The sequence below is a fragment of the Diprion similis genome, chromosome 2 (assembly GCF_021155765.1).
Source record: "Diprion similis isolate iyDipSimi1 chromosome 2, iyDipSimi1.1, whole genome shotgun sequence".
Lineage (NCBI taxonomy): Eukaryota > Metazoa > Arthropoda > Insecta > Hymenoptera > Diprionidae > Diprion > Diprion similis.
In genome coordinates this window covers 2,465,238-2,484,244 of record NC_060106.1, presented here as the reverse complement: position 1 = coordinate 2,484,244, position 19,007 = coordinate 2,465,238, and the positions used below count along the sequence as shown (strand labels likewise).

The window sequence follows — 19,007 nt, the reverse complement described above, 5'->3', positions numbered from 1 at the left end:
ATATTAATCACGTTCTCTAAGCATCTGGAATTCTCTATCAAATTTGAACCATGTAATTATGGGCTGATTCCTTACTTACTTGATAAATCAAATCGACAGGTTAATAAAAATTTCGATTCAAATATGATAATTGCTTTGACAGCAAATAATTCTAGTAGGTTGTGACTCTGATCAAAGTAAATAAAATACCACGGTTTTAAGTAAGTCTGATGTAATTCTAAAACGCCCTTACCGACACCCCTCTTTTTGGCTCACTGCGCATAATTAATACATTAGTATAGTTTCGCTAACATCATATAGTTTGATATGGTATCCTGAGTACCATTACAGAGGCCTAAATAACCTGTATTTTTTCACCATTATGTCACACATCGCATGATGCTTGTGTGGGGCGAAGGGGGGCATCTCGTGTACCCTTCTGTGATGAAAGTTGAACTATCCCTTACATTCCTTTTTGATACTGAAACACTTTCTCCAATACATTTTAATGGAACAACTAAGGAGTGAGCAAAATACCACAATGTAACTGCTGTAGAAAAATCGTTACGACCAAAGTGTTTCAATTATTTTTGTATATATTTCTTTATTTCTTTATTATTTTTATAATATAAATTCCGTTAAATAAAATCTATTCTTTCGTTATTTGTGTGAAGTTAAAATCGAAATCAAGTAATTATGTCACCAATCGTTGTCATCGGCAAGATCATCGTTTTGATTCTTCAAAGTTGAAAATAGTACGTCACGTACCTTAGGTCTCGGATCTTCAGTTATCTTTGTGGGCACGGCTTTTGCTTGGCCAAGTAACCATTCTAGCTCTGAAAATTGAGGAAAAATGATTCCATAAGATGAAACTGTGGCATTGGAATTATAGATTAATAATTCATAGAATAGTCTCATATTGTGCACATACAAGTCAACCCTGTATCCAAGTCGATTTCTAATTCTGAGATTGCATTTTAGTTATCATTTTTTAAATACACATATAAAGCCAATCCCGGTATTAAAAATCGAGTAAGAATGTTTTTAGACATACCGCCACCAAGAACCTTGACTTGTTTACAAAATAATAGAATATTTTTATATCAGTTGGCATATAACATATTCAGTAGGCTACAAATATTACACGTACATCTATAAGGGGCTGTCCATATATTATATAAGTAGATTTTTCGTGTTTGTGAACCCTCCTTCCCTTCAAATAATGAATCAAAGAACTTTGTTGAGCTTCCCTTCCCTGCTCTCCTCAAAATCTTGCGTTGGAAATTTAAAAAATTATCCAAACATTGAAAATTTGTACAAAATATTTGAAATCCACCAGATTAACCTTAGAGTAAATCATATAACTGCTTGAAAATTTTACAAGCATTGTTTACTTCAGTTCACGGGGTTAACCCTTTATAAATATCGAAATTCATACTCATCGGGCACATGCAGATGTAAGATAACTTTTATTTAGCATTAGCATGGTTTGCGCATCTTTTTTTGCTTGCCTTCTGTATATAAAGTAATCGTTTTTGCCAGAGTACAAAAAAAGAGCATTGGAATACTTAAAAATGCTCTTTTTGTACTCCGCTGTAAAAAAAAAAAAACCACAGGTAAGTAAACCACACCTTTGTTACATGAAGTATCATATGCACCATGGAGGCAGTTTTTTCCTCCTCGCGTATTTGCAATTTACACTCGGCGCAAAAAGACCTATTTTATCTCTTTTGTGCGCAATCTATTGTTATGTGTGATTTGGAGCCTGACGCCATCTGTGTACTTGGGAGGCACCCAGATCCCTATTGATCACAAATTGTAGTTTTGACAATATTTGCAAAAGTTTGCAAGTTTTTTCGTGTTTCCATAATTTATTTCCGCATAAAACTTTATATCTCCCAATGAATCCAGAAAATAAATCAAGCCAATCAGATTTTTTATCTCTGGGACTTCTGACTTTCAATTAAATTTGCTAACAATTCATTCACAAGTGACTTTGTTGTGGAAAATTTTCAGTAGGAGATAAGATTTTAGGGCCCAAAGATTAACAGATGGCGATATCTCCTATGTATTCATGCTCAAATCTAGCTATAAGCCTCCCCATTTAATAAGCTACCTCACGCAGGAACTTATGCTCGTGTAAGCTTCGTAATGAGGAAACTAGATGGTGAACACAGAAATCAGTATTGGATGGACTAGCGTAATATGTAGTGCTACTACTGTTTCAGTAATTTTAAGGTCATTCGAAACTCTTAATACAAAATACAGTGTCTTCAGAGTCATGTTTTTTATGAAGATAATGTATGGTATAAAACTTACTCTCTCGTTAAATATCACTCGTGAGATTTTGGGTTTGACTTGAATAGACTAATGGAAACAAGTAGAGTTCATAGCTAACGATATACACCTTCAATGATCTTGCAAAACTGATAACATTAAATTCGTCTACATGGAATCTTGATTCATTTCACACCATTTTGATACGCTATCAATATCACTTTTGAAGAGGCTAACTGAAGACACCATCTTTTCGGGATTTGTTCAAGATTACCATAAACAGAAATACAAGGGATTCAGAACAAGTTTTGAGGAATAAAGGATGCAGACCTTCACGGTCAAGCCTGGAGTTAGTATTTAGAGAATTGAAAGCAAAGTTTATATCACTGCAGCTCAACTGAATGGTTTACAGGGTTTCAATAATGTCACAATTAAAATTTGGTAATGGCAAGATTTGATTTTCGTAACACTAATGAAATTTTTAGTAAATAAATTAAGTTTATCAGGACCATCTTCTGCCTCCAGATTGTTAAATTACAAACAGCTCGAAATGTCATCGTTACTTCTTCGCTTATTTACAAATTCATAATATTTTTCATAAAGTTTCTATGTCGGAGTCCTCTATCATTGCTGTGTCCTCTAATGATTTAGTATAGTCCATTTCCACTAGGATTTTACATTTGCTTCTAAATACAGTAGAACGTCGATGATCCGAACTAAGTGTTCGGGACATAGGTGTTCGGAAAATCGGTCTACTTGGATTATCGAACTATATACTTTTATTCATCAATTTACAAATAAAAACCATACTTATAATAATTTCAATCACTTTTATCGCAACTCATTTCCAAAAGTAAACAGCCTGGTAATAAGATATGCATGTACATAATAGGTACAATCAACGCTTGAAAAAATTCATGCTGGTAAGAGCGGGATGCGTGGTTTACAGCCAGTTCGGTTAAGCGGTCTTCCGATTGACCGACGTTCTACTGTAGTGTAAAGGGGCCCCGTAATTAATGGTGTTATATTCTTCATAAACTTTATGGTATATTTTTGTTACCCATAGTGGCTACCCTGAGACAGTTACTGAACCATCTGAGGAACTTGGATGAATGTGGCGATTGGGGTACTACAGATGATTATCTGAATAGATACGAGCCAAGATCGTCTACAAATTGTTCAATCGAATCTCTGATTAGTATACTCAGTTGATGTGTGTTCTGTTTTGAACCTTCTTTCGTTCTGTTACATGTTGTTCAAGGAGAGGGTATGGAGCAAGAGAATGTTTGTACTTGGTTGTTATTGGGAGTAGGCTGCTGACTTTATTCGGTCTTTATAGTGAATTCGAAATCACTAACGAAACTTTTTCGCAAATATCATAACTCAACATCCTCGAACTGATTGGAAGAAAGAACATTATAGTCACAACTATATATAAGGTAGTCATTTAACACTGTATCATAGTTTTTGTAATCTTTATCTAACCAGGTCCCAGTTAGCACTATTATGTTACAGCTTACTAATGAGATCGCAACATTGGGGGTGAAGTCAAGTCTTCATTGTGATGTTTTACACGTTCTGATAGTAAATTTTAATTCCACTAACATAATGCATTATTTTTGTGTCACTTGATTACCATGTTGAAATGACATCATTTTCGGTATCCCATGTATAAATCGTATCATCAAATCAGTCTCCCCTTTACCCTTACTGTCATCCAATTCAGAAACAACATTGTTCAACAACTCCCTTTGCTTAGAAGTTCTGTCTCATGAAACTTTACTATTGTCCTTGGTGATCGCTTTAGCATTTTATAGTACCCAGATTACGCGTGCAGTTTCTTCAAATGTCACCATTACTGACATATACTTTGTACTTGGCGTCTTTTCTAATCTAACAATTTTGATGTTACTGCCATAAAATAATTTATTCCTCAACCTCGGTTTCGTCTATGTTGTGAAACAGGATATTCCTGTCACCACCTTTTCTTCCGCTTGATTCATATAAGACTATCTAGTCAATTTGTATATTATTTTCCATACTTGAAGTGTGATCATGCTTCTGTAGGGCATAAATCTTCTCAACGGCATTATCTAATCTACTTTCAACATCATTGATACAAACAACAGTATCCTGGATTATATGAAGGTTTGTATTTAAAAGAATTTTAATATTATCCCTCCAAATATTATCAAGTAAGTAATTATTCTACCCTCTTCTTACCAGAAATATTTTCCATAATATGCGGACAACCCCTAAGTATCGAGTTACACTAAAACCTTATGATTTTATTATGATTTGATTAAAATTATGTAAATTTGTTGAGCGGACGCTGTAGTCAGTCTTTACGGACCGTGTATTATATCACTTATTATGACTAATATCAAAGCACAAAACTGCATGCAATGCAAAATACAAATACCCAATGAACTTTGTGATTCATGCAACAATAATGGAGATGGTTTTTCTGTAATTAGTGGTAATTTAATTACATTTATACATACTATGATGCTTTGTCTAGCAACTATTTTTCTCCTTCACCCGAAAAAGTTATACATCGAGAAAAGAATCCATGCAGAAGGATATCTCTTGAAACCTAACAATCAGCATACAGCCGAAATAAAATTACGAATATGACTAACAGAGATTATGATGATTTTGTATCAAGATTTGAATTTACCCAACATATATCATAAAAGGAAGGTGTTTTTTTCAGTGTAACAATCCTAAAGCAGTCAAACGTTATTTTGCGGTAAATAGTTTTTTCAAAGCACCAATTCTAGCAAATGATAGCAAATGATTGATAAAAACTTTTATATCAAACAATTTAATGTGCAAAACTGATTTTTAGGTGTGGAAACATATCGCATAACAAAACGGGTATGGTTGGCTCAGCAAGTTCGTCTTGTAAAATTTTTTTTTTTCAATTCTCAACATGCATTTTTTTACCTGCTTCAGTGATCTTCATTCCACGCAATTCAATTGGGCCGATGAACTGCTTAACCATGTTTCCGTTGTTATAGATGAAAATCGTTGGCAAATTTCTGTCTGGCCAATTTGGAATACAAGTTGTAGAAATACTTTTCAGAAACTTCGTTGCTGGGAACTTTCTAGACAAAGATGTCAAGTGTTGATTCAGTAGGGAACACAGGGGGATCCTGAAAGAACATTAAATAATTGATTAGTGATTGTTAATTGAAGGCAGGACTTCAATGATTTTGTGAAAAAACGAAAAATGTAATGAATGTTTTCTAAATAGGCCTAACAAAACCATTACTATTATTAATACTTAAACCCGGCACATGAGTTATTCGTGTGACCCCAAAATTTTTCACGTGAAATAACTAAAGAACCGACATAGTTGCAAGTATGGTGAGGTGACACGATGAAAAAACATTCCATAAAAAGTATCGCTCGTTACACAAAGCAGTGTACTTACAGTACTTCAGAATTTTTACAGATTTTTGATTATATGATTATAAAATTTTTGACATCTACAAATTTATCTGACATAGGCCAAAATTCAATTGTTTGGGCCAAATCGAATGTATTTAGTTTCAGAGAGATTTATAGTTAATCTATTTCTCGTGAAGCAAAAATTTTGACTTTGCAAGTACTCCTTTATTTCAAATAAAAATTATTACACTGCAAATATTATACACTATATACCATTACTATGGACAGAAATCTGTTTTCCTCTATCTTTTGAATGAAGAATATGCTACCTTAATAAAAGGCTCAGATCAGTAAGATCATTTGCCTATTACAGCTGAATTATCACATAATTTTGAAATTTTATTTCGCAAAAATTACGTTTTTCTCTGACTTTTTCAGTCGCTAAGAATTACTTGAAATTTTCGTATTTCTGATATGATGACCATAACATCATGATAATCCAATGTAAATAAACAAATTTACTTCTAGTTTGATGTACATAAGTTCATTCTGCATTACCCTTGCTTGTAGAGATGTAAAACAACCCAAATGTCTTCTCCGGCACAATTGACTTCTTGAACATAATCTTGAGCCGATATTTCTCTAACTTCGCCAAATTTTGCATTCTCAGTAAGTTCTTTAATTTCAGCTATCCTTTTTCTCCGGTATTCCAACAGCACTTTTTCATCTTCTTCATCTTCAAGTTCATCTAGCTCGTCGAGTGTTAGACTGTCCGCATTATGGCTGGCTGGAGCAAGTACAATAAAGAATAATCAGGACTCATGCAGGTCAAGATAGGTAAACTTGCTTTCACTCATCGTTAATCACGGTCACCCTTATTTTTCGGACACAATATTCCCTGACTTTTCCCTGACTAAAGGTCAGTCTTATTGTCTTTATTAGTGCTACGAATTTCCAATTAAAATACCTTGAATTCTTCATTTCATTTCAAAGTAAATTCATCAGGAAATTCAACTCAATGGAATATGGATTTCAATAAGACCTCTTTAGCCGATCTTGTTAGAGGTCAAAAAGTGGTATGTCGTACTTTAAATTTGAAAAAATCGTTTTTTTGTCTGGTTTCTGATTTCTCGGGCTTTGCTGCAGAAACAGTGGTATTTTTACCCTAAATTTATAATCCAAAAGTCTAAAAACCATATGCACATGTATTTTTCAGCTAATATAAATGGGTCATGCTACAAAATTATGAGGCTGAAGTTAGTAACATCAACATATTGGAACATTGAAACAAAAATTACCATTATGCACCTTTAGAACACATAAAGAAGTTTAATTTACAAAATCTGAGTTTGTTGATTCTGTTTTAACAGTTTACCAAATTTCAAGTAATCCCTAAGTTGCAAAATAACAATGTTTTTCAAAGATGCATCATTACATCGACGTTACAAACTTCAGTTTGATAGAAAATCGAAGTTACAAATTTCTTTTACAACGTTCGGCTATTCTTGAAACTTGCTAGAATTTCACAATCTTGACTCCAATTTCGGTCTCAGAGATTCTAAAAATATTGTCATTATGTACCTTCAAGCTACATATTCCAAATCCCATAAAATTTCGGCACTGGCGTACTCAATGATTTGATTAATTTTTGTGACCTCAAATGAGCGAATCTGGTGATCGCCACATATTGCATGACCACGAACTTCAGTATGTGTGGATCACAAGACCGCCATGCCCTGAAGACAGACTTGCACACTTGCGAGAACTATCAATTATGATACGCCATTGCTATAAAATTTTAGATTGCAATTCTGACAAGAACAGATAAAGTGATATATATATTGAAATGTGTGAGCACCAAAGATATTCATAAACAAGTTACGTTAAAAAAAAAAAAAATCAATATTATACACACGGAGAGAAAAATCAAGCTTTGAAACGATGGAAACATCTCAAGCTTTGAAGGCTTGGAAAGACCATCCTTTTAAAGGATGAATTCAACCTTCTAAAGCTTGGAAGGTGTTCTGCTCGAAACGCATGAAACTCATGCTTTTGCAGCAAGAACCTCGTCATTTAGGACCATGAATACCACCGAGCAGAAGCTTGCAGTAGCTCGCGGTCCGAAAGCAAGACTTTCACGGTTCTAAACTGTGAATCTCTCGGTCTCGAGTGTTAAAATTAATAAGCCGCTAGAGCAAGGAGGGGGAACGCTCGAGATTCACAGTTTCAAGCGGTGGAGTTCATGGTTTGGAGGCTTGAATCATTCCGAGCGTTCAAACGATAGACTCCATGCTTTCGGACCACGAAGTCCATGCGGCTAAAGCATGGATCTCCTCCTTCTAGCCCGTGAATAGAGTCTTGCTTTTAAACGATGAATTCACCGGTTAAACTCGTGAAATTCATGCTTTGAAAGCATGTAAAAATTACAAGGTCCAAAAGCATGAAGGTTCATCGTTTCAAAGCTTGATTTTTCTCTCCGTGCATGAACAGTTTTCTGTTTCTTTAAAGGAGATGGATCATCTTAGTTTCCAACTCTATGAAGTAGTGATTTCGAAGAGGTCCCACTTTTTTCCATCTTGAATCGTTTTCGGCATAGAATTCAACGGAATAAGAATTGCAAACTGAATAATTATTGTAAGGTGTTTTTTAAACGCAAAAGTCTACTTTACAAGATCCTGAAAATATATAAACTCGAGATATAAATAAATCGAAACATAGAAAAGTAAAGTACGTAAAACCAAAACATAGAATTGTCAGAATTCTTCAATATTCCTATTTATTCTTCTGATTCTATATCACTGTTTTCTATATTTTGACGATACTAGTTCAAATTTTCTATATTTCAACTTTCTACATTTAGAAAATGATAGGGGATTTTCGCATCTTTGATAATTCAGTATTTCGTCTCGTCTACTTTCTGAACTTTCTACATTTTAAGCCCCACTTTTATGCGATTATTAGAGAGATTACAGAAAAGTGAAATTTTACTAATTGGCTATGATTTTTACTCAATGAAGGAAAAAAATAATTAGCACTTACTTGAGTACGCCAGTATCGAAATTTTATGGGATTTGAAATACATCAGTTTGAACCGAGGTTTGAACATACATAAATTCAATATTTTGAGAGACTCTGATATTGAAATTGAAGTCTGGATTTAAAAAATCCGACCAGCTCCAAAATCTTGTGTAAAACAAGTATTCTCCGATTTTCTAACACGATTCGTCTATATTAGTTGAAAGAAGGAACACTCTTATTGCAGCAACATCCAAGAAACCAGAAAAAGTGACAAAAAAGTTTTTTTTGAATTTCAAGTATGACGCACCACTGTTTTTGACTACTACCAAGATCAGGTTAATGGATCTCATCGAATCCTATACCTCATGACATGTGTAATTTGAAGAGTCACTTCTCAATCCCATTGAGCAAGAGCACTTTGAAAATTTTGAGAATCTTAAAAGAAATTGAAAATACTTCATAAAAATGGTAGGAAATTTAAATAGTTTCAGTTGTCACGGATAGGCTCAATTTTTTTTTATATCAATTAGTATTAGTATTTATTAAAGTCCATGACAATGTTGGACAACTTAAATTCATCTATCTTAAACAAGTTAAACAATCACAAAGACAAAAATCTCAAATTATAGAAAAAATCCCAAAATACTACTCTAGAAAATAAAATATAATTAAAGACCATAAACTAACCGAAACAAACCAAAATGCTGAAGGTAAAAGAGACACAGAGAAACAATAAACTTAACAACACCGATACAGAATAAAAGTACAAAAAAGCAAAGTAAAAGTATAGAGATGATGGTCAGGTTTTGTGAAATAAAATTGAAAATAAAAAAAATAACTACACAACTTAAAATTCAAATTAATGTAATAAATAATTAAAAGGAAAGCAACCATTCAGGTCAGATAGCACCCAGTGGCGCATCCTCAGCGGTTAGCAGGTAATTAAAACAGCCTGTTTGAAAAGAACGCATGAATTGAAAAAGTGCTACAAGTATGCGTTCTGTACTCTGAAGCGATTGTTATGGAAGTTACGCAATTGTCAAGAAGATACTGTGAAACAAATATTTTCAATTCTTTCCATGTCTAAAAAAGTGAAAGTACTGCGTGTCCAAAAAGTTGGTGTTGATCGTTTCTCAAGATCACTATTAAAATGCCATGAATGTGCATTGATAAATAGAGGAAAATTTACCTATCTTAATCTGCATGAGCTTCTATACAGGTGTACGTACATCGTTATTACATACTTGTTCCGGTAATTTATATTAACATATAAAATGTACCTCGTGATACATACCTCGGCCCAATTTTTTATCGATTGTACTTTCTAAGAGATTGACAATTTGATCCTCTGTGATTTCTTTTTCCTTTTGTTTTTCAGGAATAATTCCTTGCTTTCTTAGCGCATCATTCCACTCGGTATCTTCGTTTGGGTCTTGCTGAAATGTCAATTAATGGCAACTGTACGTCTCCTTCCAAATCAAAATTATTTGAACAGCGGACGCATAAATTGAACAAATCAGAAATGAATAGAATAAATAATACCATGTATGTACATATCAACCTTTTTTGTTTGGTAATACGATCCCAAATTAATTTCACGTATGAAGTGTGGCAGTGTTTTTAGAAAGGATTATTAAAACATACACGTCACACACACAACATCCACATATGAATATGTGACGAATTTTCAACGGACAGTGATTTGTTAGGATAATTTTTGGGCAACACTGAATGCTCCAAAAACTGCCTTGTATCAATGCGACGTTGCCGCGCTTGAGTAGATTAGATGCAATCGTGTGAAATGGTCACGTGTGAAATGTCTATTGTAATATCACGTATACACCTATGAATGACATCTACAATTCTTGTTTCGAGTACGGTACCTAATAAGGTAACACCCATTGATCAGATAGAAATAACCTTGCTTACGGAGATATTGCTAGTATTACGAATCTTGAACTTGTATATTTACCATTTTGTGTTGGAGGTAAAGATATTAACAATTGATTATACGAAAAAACGATTGTCTACAGAATTCTCTTAGGAGTAGGCAAAAAAAGCTTAGATTTCCACGCGGAGGCACTGCTTCCCATCCCACTGCTCGCAAACACATACCTATGTATACCTGATACGGGATACCATGCAACGGTTATGTAGGTATGCCATGCCTGTGGAGCAGGATGGAGCAGGAAACCACTGAAATAGAACTGGAACGCAAGCCGACCGCTCCGACCCGAATAGAGAGAGATAGCTCCGAGCGGCGATTGGTATCCCCATCCTCTGTCGATACAGTCCCGACCAATATGTTAGTTCAACAATAAGTGATCGAATTCACGGAATGCAGTGACTGAGGAAGGAAAAATACCGCACCCAATATGTTAAAATAATAAGTGATTGAATTCACGGAATGCAGCGATAGAGGAAGCATTGACTGGGCGTAAACGTAACGAGACGTACGTAGCACGACTTAACATTTTGGTGATGCTGTACGGTACTTGATGTACGCATGCGTGACTCAGTAAGAAAAGGACAAGGATACTACAAGCGAGCTACCTCTTTGCACACGGTTTGTCTAATGCAAGAGAATGGTCGGGCGCGTTCCAGTTCTATCATATTTCAGTGCACGAGACAAATCTCCCACATATTGGTATTTCCCGCGGAGTTAGGAATAGGAAGTCCGTGGTATTCCCCTAACAGAAAGTGGTCCGATTTTTTCGGGAAAATAGGTGGCGCTGTGAACAGTGTGAAACTGCTGTTTTCCGGCTAACGGGAACATTCCAATGGACTTAACAATACAGAACGATAAAAAGGCAGAGCCCGATGAACATGCTGAATCTGCCCCCCGCGGCGTTATCTATCGACACTCTGGAGATCATTTTGTTACCAAATAAAAACAGTACAACGCAAATTTCAACCTTTGTTCTTAAACAGTTTTCGAGTTATTTAAAAAAAAACATCTTTTTCGTTTTTTTCCCATTTTAAAAATAAAAATTAGCAAATTGTGATTTTTTTCCCAAATACTTGGTAACAAAAGACATGAAAAAATATTTTCTTCATCATTCTCAAATATAAAGCCGATCAAAAAAAAAAATAACAATAAATTACTTTTTTAATTTGTGTTTTTTAAAACACGCAATCACCCAATTTTAACAGAAAAATTCTATTATACCTCTTTATATTCAGGAATGAATTCAATTTTTTTAGATTTCAATTATTCAAAAGCACAACTATACTGCCGGATTACTTTTCTAAACAACAAGTTCAGGAAACGTTTCAGTTCAGATAAAAATGTTTTAGATGTAGTACTATCTGTTATGAATTTAAAAAAAAATCAGGATAAACTTTAGCACATGATGTAGAAAACGAGCATTGGCTCAACGAAAAGTATCATTTGCAAATATTGTGTCAGATGATTTACTCGATTTTTCAGAGTTGACTGAAAAAGATTTGCAAAATCATTTACTGGATTATATCAGCTTTTGCAAGCAGTATCATACTTGACTGAAACAATGGATGAAGATCATAATATAAGCCTCCAGGATTTGAAAACAGCTGAATACATTCTTAAAGTTCGATTAAAATCTCGACATATCAATGCACAGACATATAGTTGCCTTATTGAATATTATAAAGATCATAATACCGGTCGACACGATTTTTGGGTCTGATTAAGGTATTCATTGTAAAATCATAAAAAATCAAGTTTAAAAATGAATATTTTTAGTAATTTTCTTATGTTTGTATGGACCTTCTCGTATTAAACCCCAAACGTAATCTCCCATCATATTCTCGTATCAGAATTGAGATCAATTGGGGTTAAGCCTGATGATTTTTCCGTATGATAATAACAGCTACTTAGTATTCAAGTCATAAAAATATAAGTATGTTCGAAACTTTTTTAGATTTTAATTTTAGATATAATTTTAAATTAACATAGGCAAAGTAAGGTATTCATTGTTTATCTTGCTTCCGTATTCAAGGTTCAAGTAGCTTCATAAGCTTCACAAAGCTTCAAATTTGTTGCCAAAAAAATTTTTTGCTTCTTACTTTAATAAATTCACCGCAAATAAAACACAATGAATCAACATTTTGTTTACACTGTCTTAACGCCATTTTCTAACTCAGTAATACACAATTAAGAACAGTTGTTACACCTTTGATAGACAAGTATAACACTCACTTCTGTGCCTTACGCGAGTAATATGCAATTTACTACCGTTTTGATCAAAGTACTACCACCTGCTGCTCTTAAAATCAATTAAAATCTTCAAAACTTACTTATTGACGTAAAACAGACAAAAGCAAACTTTAAAAGCTAAGAATGGATATTTTGGTGGTTTTCGATGCCTAGCATCAGAATTTATGCATTAAAACAGAAACCCAAAAAAAATAGTTTCTTTGTCGACCTTGTGATGCTTCAGCCACGTGTACTTTATAAAATACGTTAATGTTGGGCGCCAATTGCTTTTTGTTTTTGCAATATTTTTCTAGAGAACGAAGCATAAATGTAAAAGCGGAGAGCAGTAGGATCCTTCTCAGGACGTTTGGTTTTTACCATGGGGTGTGAATAATCTTCGTATAGATAAATGGTGGACAATTATATACACATTGGGTGGTCCTTATTTAGGGTATGTTCGAATTTTTTTGATGAACTCTAGTTTTAAATTTAAAGTTAAATTTAAATTTGCTACAAAAATTATTGTGTGTCGATATGATACGTTCATTTGTGCATAACTTAGAAAATTCCAAAGTAACAATATAATTTTTTCCATGTTAATTCCACTTAAAACTTTGGCTGTCGTGGGGGCCGGGTTAATTTCAAAATTAAGAACTGCAGTTTGGTACGAATTTTTTTTGATATATTTGGAACCTATTCAGAACTATCGTGGAAAAAAATTCGAACATACCCTAAATAAGGACCACCCTAATACATGTATATATCAATATTTATATTATTCAGAAAATGACCAAGGAGTATGTACTGTGGGATTATAGGTGTCGGGTGTCTAGGAATTATAACAATTATAAATGTATTTGGGTTAGATAAGTACTTAGGTTAAGTTAACTTTCGTAATCGGATGGTTCGATAGGAGGACAGTTAATCCGCATACACTATCATATGAGCCTATACGATAAAGCAAAAGGTACGATTAATAATGATCTTTCAATACATGATAATATAACGATAATTAATAACAAAACATTCACTATCGGATGGCTGCAAGTTAAATAATAGTTTCGCGTTCGGCTTGTTCCTACTCAATTTTATATGGGCCTGCCTACTGACGAGGTGATTTACTGAACAAGAAAATGAAATTACATCGCTAATATAATATTTTAATTCGCGATAGAGCTTTATACGGAAAATTATATATTTGACTCTACTGGGCAAATTTGCACGAAGCTAAAAATATGAATTTAAATACTAAGATCTGCTCTTTTACAAAAATCAAGACAGTTTAGCAAGCAAGAAAGACCAAAGTCAATCCGCGGACACCACTGTTGATTTAACTCGTAATATCAAAGGATCTGACAGGCAGAAAGACCAAAGTACGATCCACGATGCTTTCCCAGTGAGAAGAGTTATTTAATTCAATTCCAAAACGTTATAAGTAAATTCAAACGATTTTGACAGGCAGAAGGATCGAAGTACAATTCGCGATGCGCCACCGTTGAATAATCTCGTATCTTAAATCTCGTAATATCGACGGGTAGGACAGGCAGATGGACCAAAGTACAATCCGCGATGCGTCGCCAACCAGAAAAGTTGAAAGAAAATAAATTCAGTAAGCAAGGACTCTACGTTAACGTTATATGTATGAGCAGATCTGATTCGCCCAATTGATTGATTAATCAAGCCCTAGTTATTCATAATTACATGTGAATTTGTTTATGCGACAAATAGCGAGGGAGTCGGCACAGCACGGCAGCTCGAGTGAAGCTCGTTGCTGACATCCGCGGTCTGCTAGAGATTGCGGGGCTCTGCTTTGCCCTGCCATTTATTCATTTTCCGATTGGCAAAATCAATCAAATTATTGGAATGATGAAATGGACGAATTCTGACACGTTACAACCTGTGTAATATAAGCTTACAGGATGTAGAAATAGCTGAAAACATTTTTAAAGTTCCATTCAAATCTAGACATATCAATGCCAGACATATCGTCACCTTATTGAATCCCATTCTAACAAGAATGGGATAAATGGGATATAGATATTGTCGTGATTGTGCAAATGGTAGACGTACGGTTGATTGCTGATCTCACGTAAATCTGAAAACCAGTTCGGAACGACTGAATTTTCAAAATTTTTTGTTAAAAAAATTTTCCGAATTATAGTTCAAATATTGTTCTCTCATATACCTTAAGTTTGATTAAATTAATTTTTTTGTTATATTAAAAAAAAATCATAGACAAAATGGAATTTTTCAAAGTTTAAGGCCTACGTAACCCCGTAAGGGGAAACTTGAGTGAAACTTTGGACGGAAATCGGATTTTTAACTCTTGTACGATTTAAAAGAGTTGTATAAAAAAATCCTCCCGCCAATTGTTAGGTCACGTTATTATATGCATTGAGAAAAAGTTTGAACTTTTTGGGTTGAAGATGCATACGCAAGGAACTTTTTAAAGAAGATTCTGCCCATCGCTGTGAAAAATTCCTTGCGCATAAGCTTTTATCGCAGAAAGTTGAAACTTTATTTCAAGGTTTATGCTACCATAACCTACAAACCGGTGGAAGGATTTTTTGATACGACTTTTAGTAACGATTTTCAAAATTTCACCAAAGTCTCCCCTTAAACACGAAGTTTCCAGAAAAAAATCAGTTGCTCATTTTTTTAACAATGTTCCACCAAATCGAAAGAACTGAAAAAATTCCTGAGTATAAAGAAGTAGTTTTCAGTTCGAATATACAGAACAGTTTTCCGTGAAGATTTGGTGACTGCATGTTTTGCATGACTGCAAAGACCCGTTGTACACCTCGAAACGCGGGGATGCAAAACTCCTATACCGCTAAAGCGATCAGAGTGAAACTTGGGCAGTTAATGCCTTATTTTGGCAAAAAGTGGAGCGTCTTTTTACTTTTTCAAAATTTTGAAAAAAATTTACAGATTAGTTATCACCCACAGAAATTGGCCAAATCTTCACAGTTACACTGAATTGATCGAACTGTCCGGTATGATGCTACTCGGCGGTGATGAAACACACATTTTGAGCCCAGTCCCATGAGATTTGATGGTGAATTGACGAAATGGCAGCTAATCTGGTTTTCGATTACGAAGAACACCGAAATCTCATTTTGGCGACATTTGTTACCGACCTTTCATGCATGCCGGTAATTTCTTACCGACATTACACGCATACATTACCGGCATGCGCGTAATATCGGTAACAAATGTCTGTAAAATTTCTTTTAAAATTTTGAAAAAGTGAAAAGACGCTCCACTTTTTGCAAAAATAAGGCATTAACTGCCCAAGTTTCACTCTGATCGCTTGAGCGGTATAGGAGTTTTGCATCCCCGCGTTTTCGAGGTGTATAACGGGTCTTTGTATGCACCTTAAGAAGCCATTTGTTTGAAGGCAAAGTGACACTTTCTGGCGGTAAATTTAAACGGGTCTACTAAACGTTACACGAAACGTTGACTGAAGGTCAACGATCTTGGTTATAAAATTTATCACATGATTGTTAGTTTCATAGAACGATTTATAGAATTGGTATAATAATATATTGATTGTATAATAGAAATGTGTGAGTGAATAATTTATTGTTTAATTTATAGATGTTTCTGTTGATTTTATGATGTAAACATGTTTTTCATGAATTCATTTATTATATGATGTAAAATTTGATGTATGGATTAATTGTTTGAATTTGTAAAATTCTTGTAAAGCATAATGAAATGCTTATATTACAAATTAATTTGAAATATTGATTGTATGATTGTATATTATTAATTCTTGTTATATTCGGCTAATATCGATATCCCTGATTAACTCTACTCGACGTCGTCCTCGTTGTCTTACAAAGATGTCAGATGGCAATGTAGCCCAAATTTTATGATCTGTAAAAGAACAAGTTGGAATGCATAACAGAATTACTATATCCCGAGCTCGGTAGAGGGCAGAACATTATAAAATGTTATTGAAAATGAATAGTAAAACGCAATGCAATTTAACAATAATATCTACGGTTTATATTTAGGATTGACAATATAAACTACAGATATTGATGTCTAATTGCATTACGTTTTACTATTTATTTTGAATGACATTTCATAATGTTTTGCCCTCTGCCGAGTCATTTTAGAAAACCTGTTTGCAGTTTTTTATTAGTATCACAAGTATGATTATCATTAGATTGACTAATATCAGACGGCTTCTTAAATCTACTTGTTACTAAGTATTTCTCGTAAAAGTACGTAATCGTTATTTGTCTTTAAAATTATAAGATATTGCATAGTTGTATATAAATTAATGCACAGTCGTAATACACTAGTAAATTTTTTCCCATACCTTCCAACCATTTTTGTAAAAGTACAGGACTGCGTAGAGGAAATCTGAAAGCAAACAAAATTTGAAATAATATGTTCTTATTCGATTAGAACTATTACAATATATATCTAGAGTACTGATGACAATAAATCCATATCGTCTGATCTGTATAGTACTTAATGGAATTAATGTAAAATGAGAATTACTTGTGAAAAGAACGATGATCTCCGTGTCTTCTTTTGACGGAACAATAGGCACATGCTGTTTTGTAACTTCCAAAGAGAGTTGGAACACTTCCGTCAACTAATGTTACATTAACTCCCGCTTTTCGTAAGCATTCGTTCGAAAAATGATCAGAGCACAGTTTCATGCTTTTTGTGGGTCTGAAGTTGTAGCCCATATCCATATTTTGCAACCAAGATTGCAGCAATTCTGGTTGATTTATTGGAAATCTATAGTGAAAACTTTATATAAGCAACTATCATAATTTTGTCACGAAGAAGGTGGGCTCTTAACCTGCACATTTAATTTCTGCATCATGTTATACCATAATATGAAAAGATTGAATGCATATATCTTGGTATTTTTAAACAAATCTCGAGCAGTATAATTCGATACAAGCTAGTTTGACATAATCTATTTTTACCAAAAATGACAGAAGCAAGATAATTACACGAATAATATATTATTTCAGTTAAATACTTACACATGAAATGTTCTGTCGGTTGCATCTTCGTTTGCCTGTTTTCCAAAATAGCAACATTTGTTCACCATTTTATTGAAAGATAATCATTATATTCTTCAGTGAACGGTTAAGTCTACTATATGCTCTAAGCTGTTTACGTACCCGTTTAAATTTTGCGCCAGAAGGTGTCACTCAAACCTCAAACAAATGGCTTCTAATGCTCACACGAAATTCGGCCGGGCTACGGCATAGACTTATAAGATAGACCGAGCGCTTCTATAAGAGGCACTGACGCTTACATATGAAGGACAGAGATATCCGGGAGTACTGCTCTCTCTTTTCAATCGGCTTCATGGTGGGAGACAACGGAGCAGTGGAAGTGGAACAGCTTTGCGCCTGTCATATGCGTATTTCTCCTCGTTACTGTATATGCTCCAAGGTCCCCGCCACTAATATCGCCAGACAGAGAGAGAAATCTCCGGACATATCTCTGTCCTTCATATCCTTGCTTCAAGCGACTCATAAGAGCGCTCAGTCTATCTATGGTCTACGGTAGAGAGTGCCGAAGGGGATGTGCCAAAAAGAGATAGCTCGCTGATAGTATCCTTATATTTTTCTTACTGAGTCGCGCATGCGCACTTTAAATACCGTACAGCATCACCAAAAAGTTAAGTCGTGCTACGTATGTATGTACAACGTAACGCCCAGTCAATTCTACCTCTATCACTGCATTCCGTGAATGCAATCACTTATTGTTGAATTAACATATTGGGTGCGGTATTTTTTCTTCCTCAGTCACTGCATTCCGTGAATTCGATCACTTATTGTTGAACTAACATATTGGTCGGGACTGTATCGACAGAGGACGGAGAGTATAGGATAGAGTGGAAGGTCCCATAAGAGCCAATGTATAAAAGCGTACCTCGATTTTCAGCACGCTCTGGTAGCTCTGAGGAAAAGTAAAGTACCCCCACTACGATTTTGGCGCTCCCTTTAAACCGGGGAATACAGTGAAGAATTCTTAAAACTTCTGATAATAAATTTTTTGCAATGAATTCTTCAGTCAACGCTGTTATTACAGAACGATCTCATATTTTTCTCCATATCTGGCAGCCTATAAATATGTTTGCATGGATACAGAACATAACGTAAGCATCGTACAT

The 19,007-nt window shown here is 34.5% G+C and overlaps 1 protein-coding gene across 1 annotated transcript; it reads right to left on the bottom strand.

Moving 5' to 3' along the window:
* Nucleotides 1-563: 563 nt before the first annotated feature.
* LOC124416365 (viral IAP-associated factor homolog) lies at nucleotides 564-10,788 on the bottom strand. The gene is made up of 5 exons (XM_046897342.1): nucleotides 10,643-10,788; nucleotides 9,965-10,106; nucleotides 6,211-6,439; nucleotides 5,206-5,414; nucleotides 564-815 (listed from the first exon to the last, which is right to left on the bottom strand). The coding sequence occupies exons 1-5, from the start codon at nucleotides 10,643-10,645 to the stop codon at nucleotides 679-681; spliced, it is 720 nt and encodes a 239-aa protein (XP_046753298.1). The 5' UTR covers nucleotides 10,646-10,788; the 3' UTR covers nucleotides 564-678.
* Nucleotides 10,789-19,007: the final 8,219 nt, after the last annotated feature.

Coding starts and splice junctions, on each gene's coding strand:
- LOC124416365 (XM_046897342.1), bottom strand. Junction 5,415..6,210: donor TTACATCTCTACAAGCAAGG/GTAATGCAGAAT, acceptor ATGTTCTTTCAG/GATCCCCCTGTGTTCCCTAC. Junction 816..5,205: donor AATGAAGATCACTGAAGCAG/GTAAAAAAATGC, acceptor CTCAATTTTCAG/AGCTAGAATGGTTACTTGGC.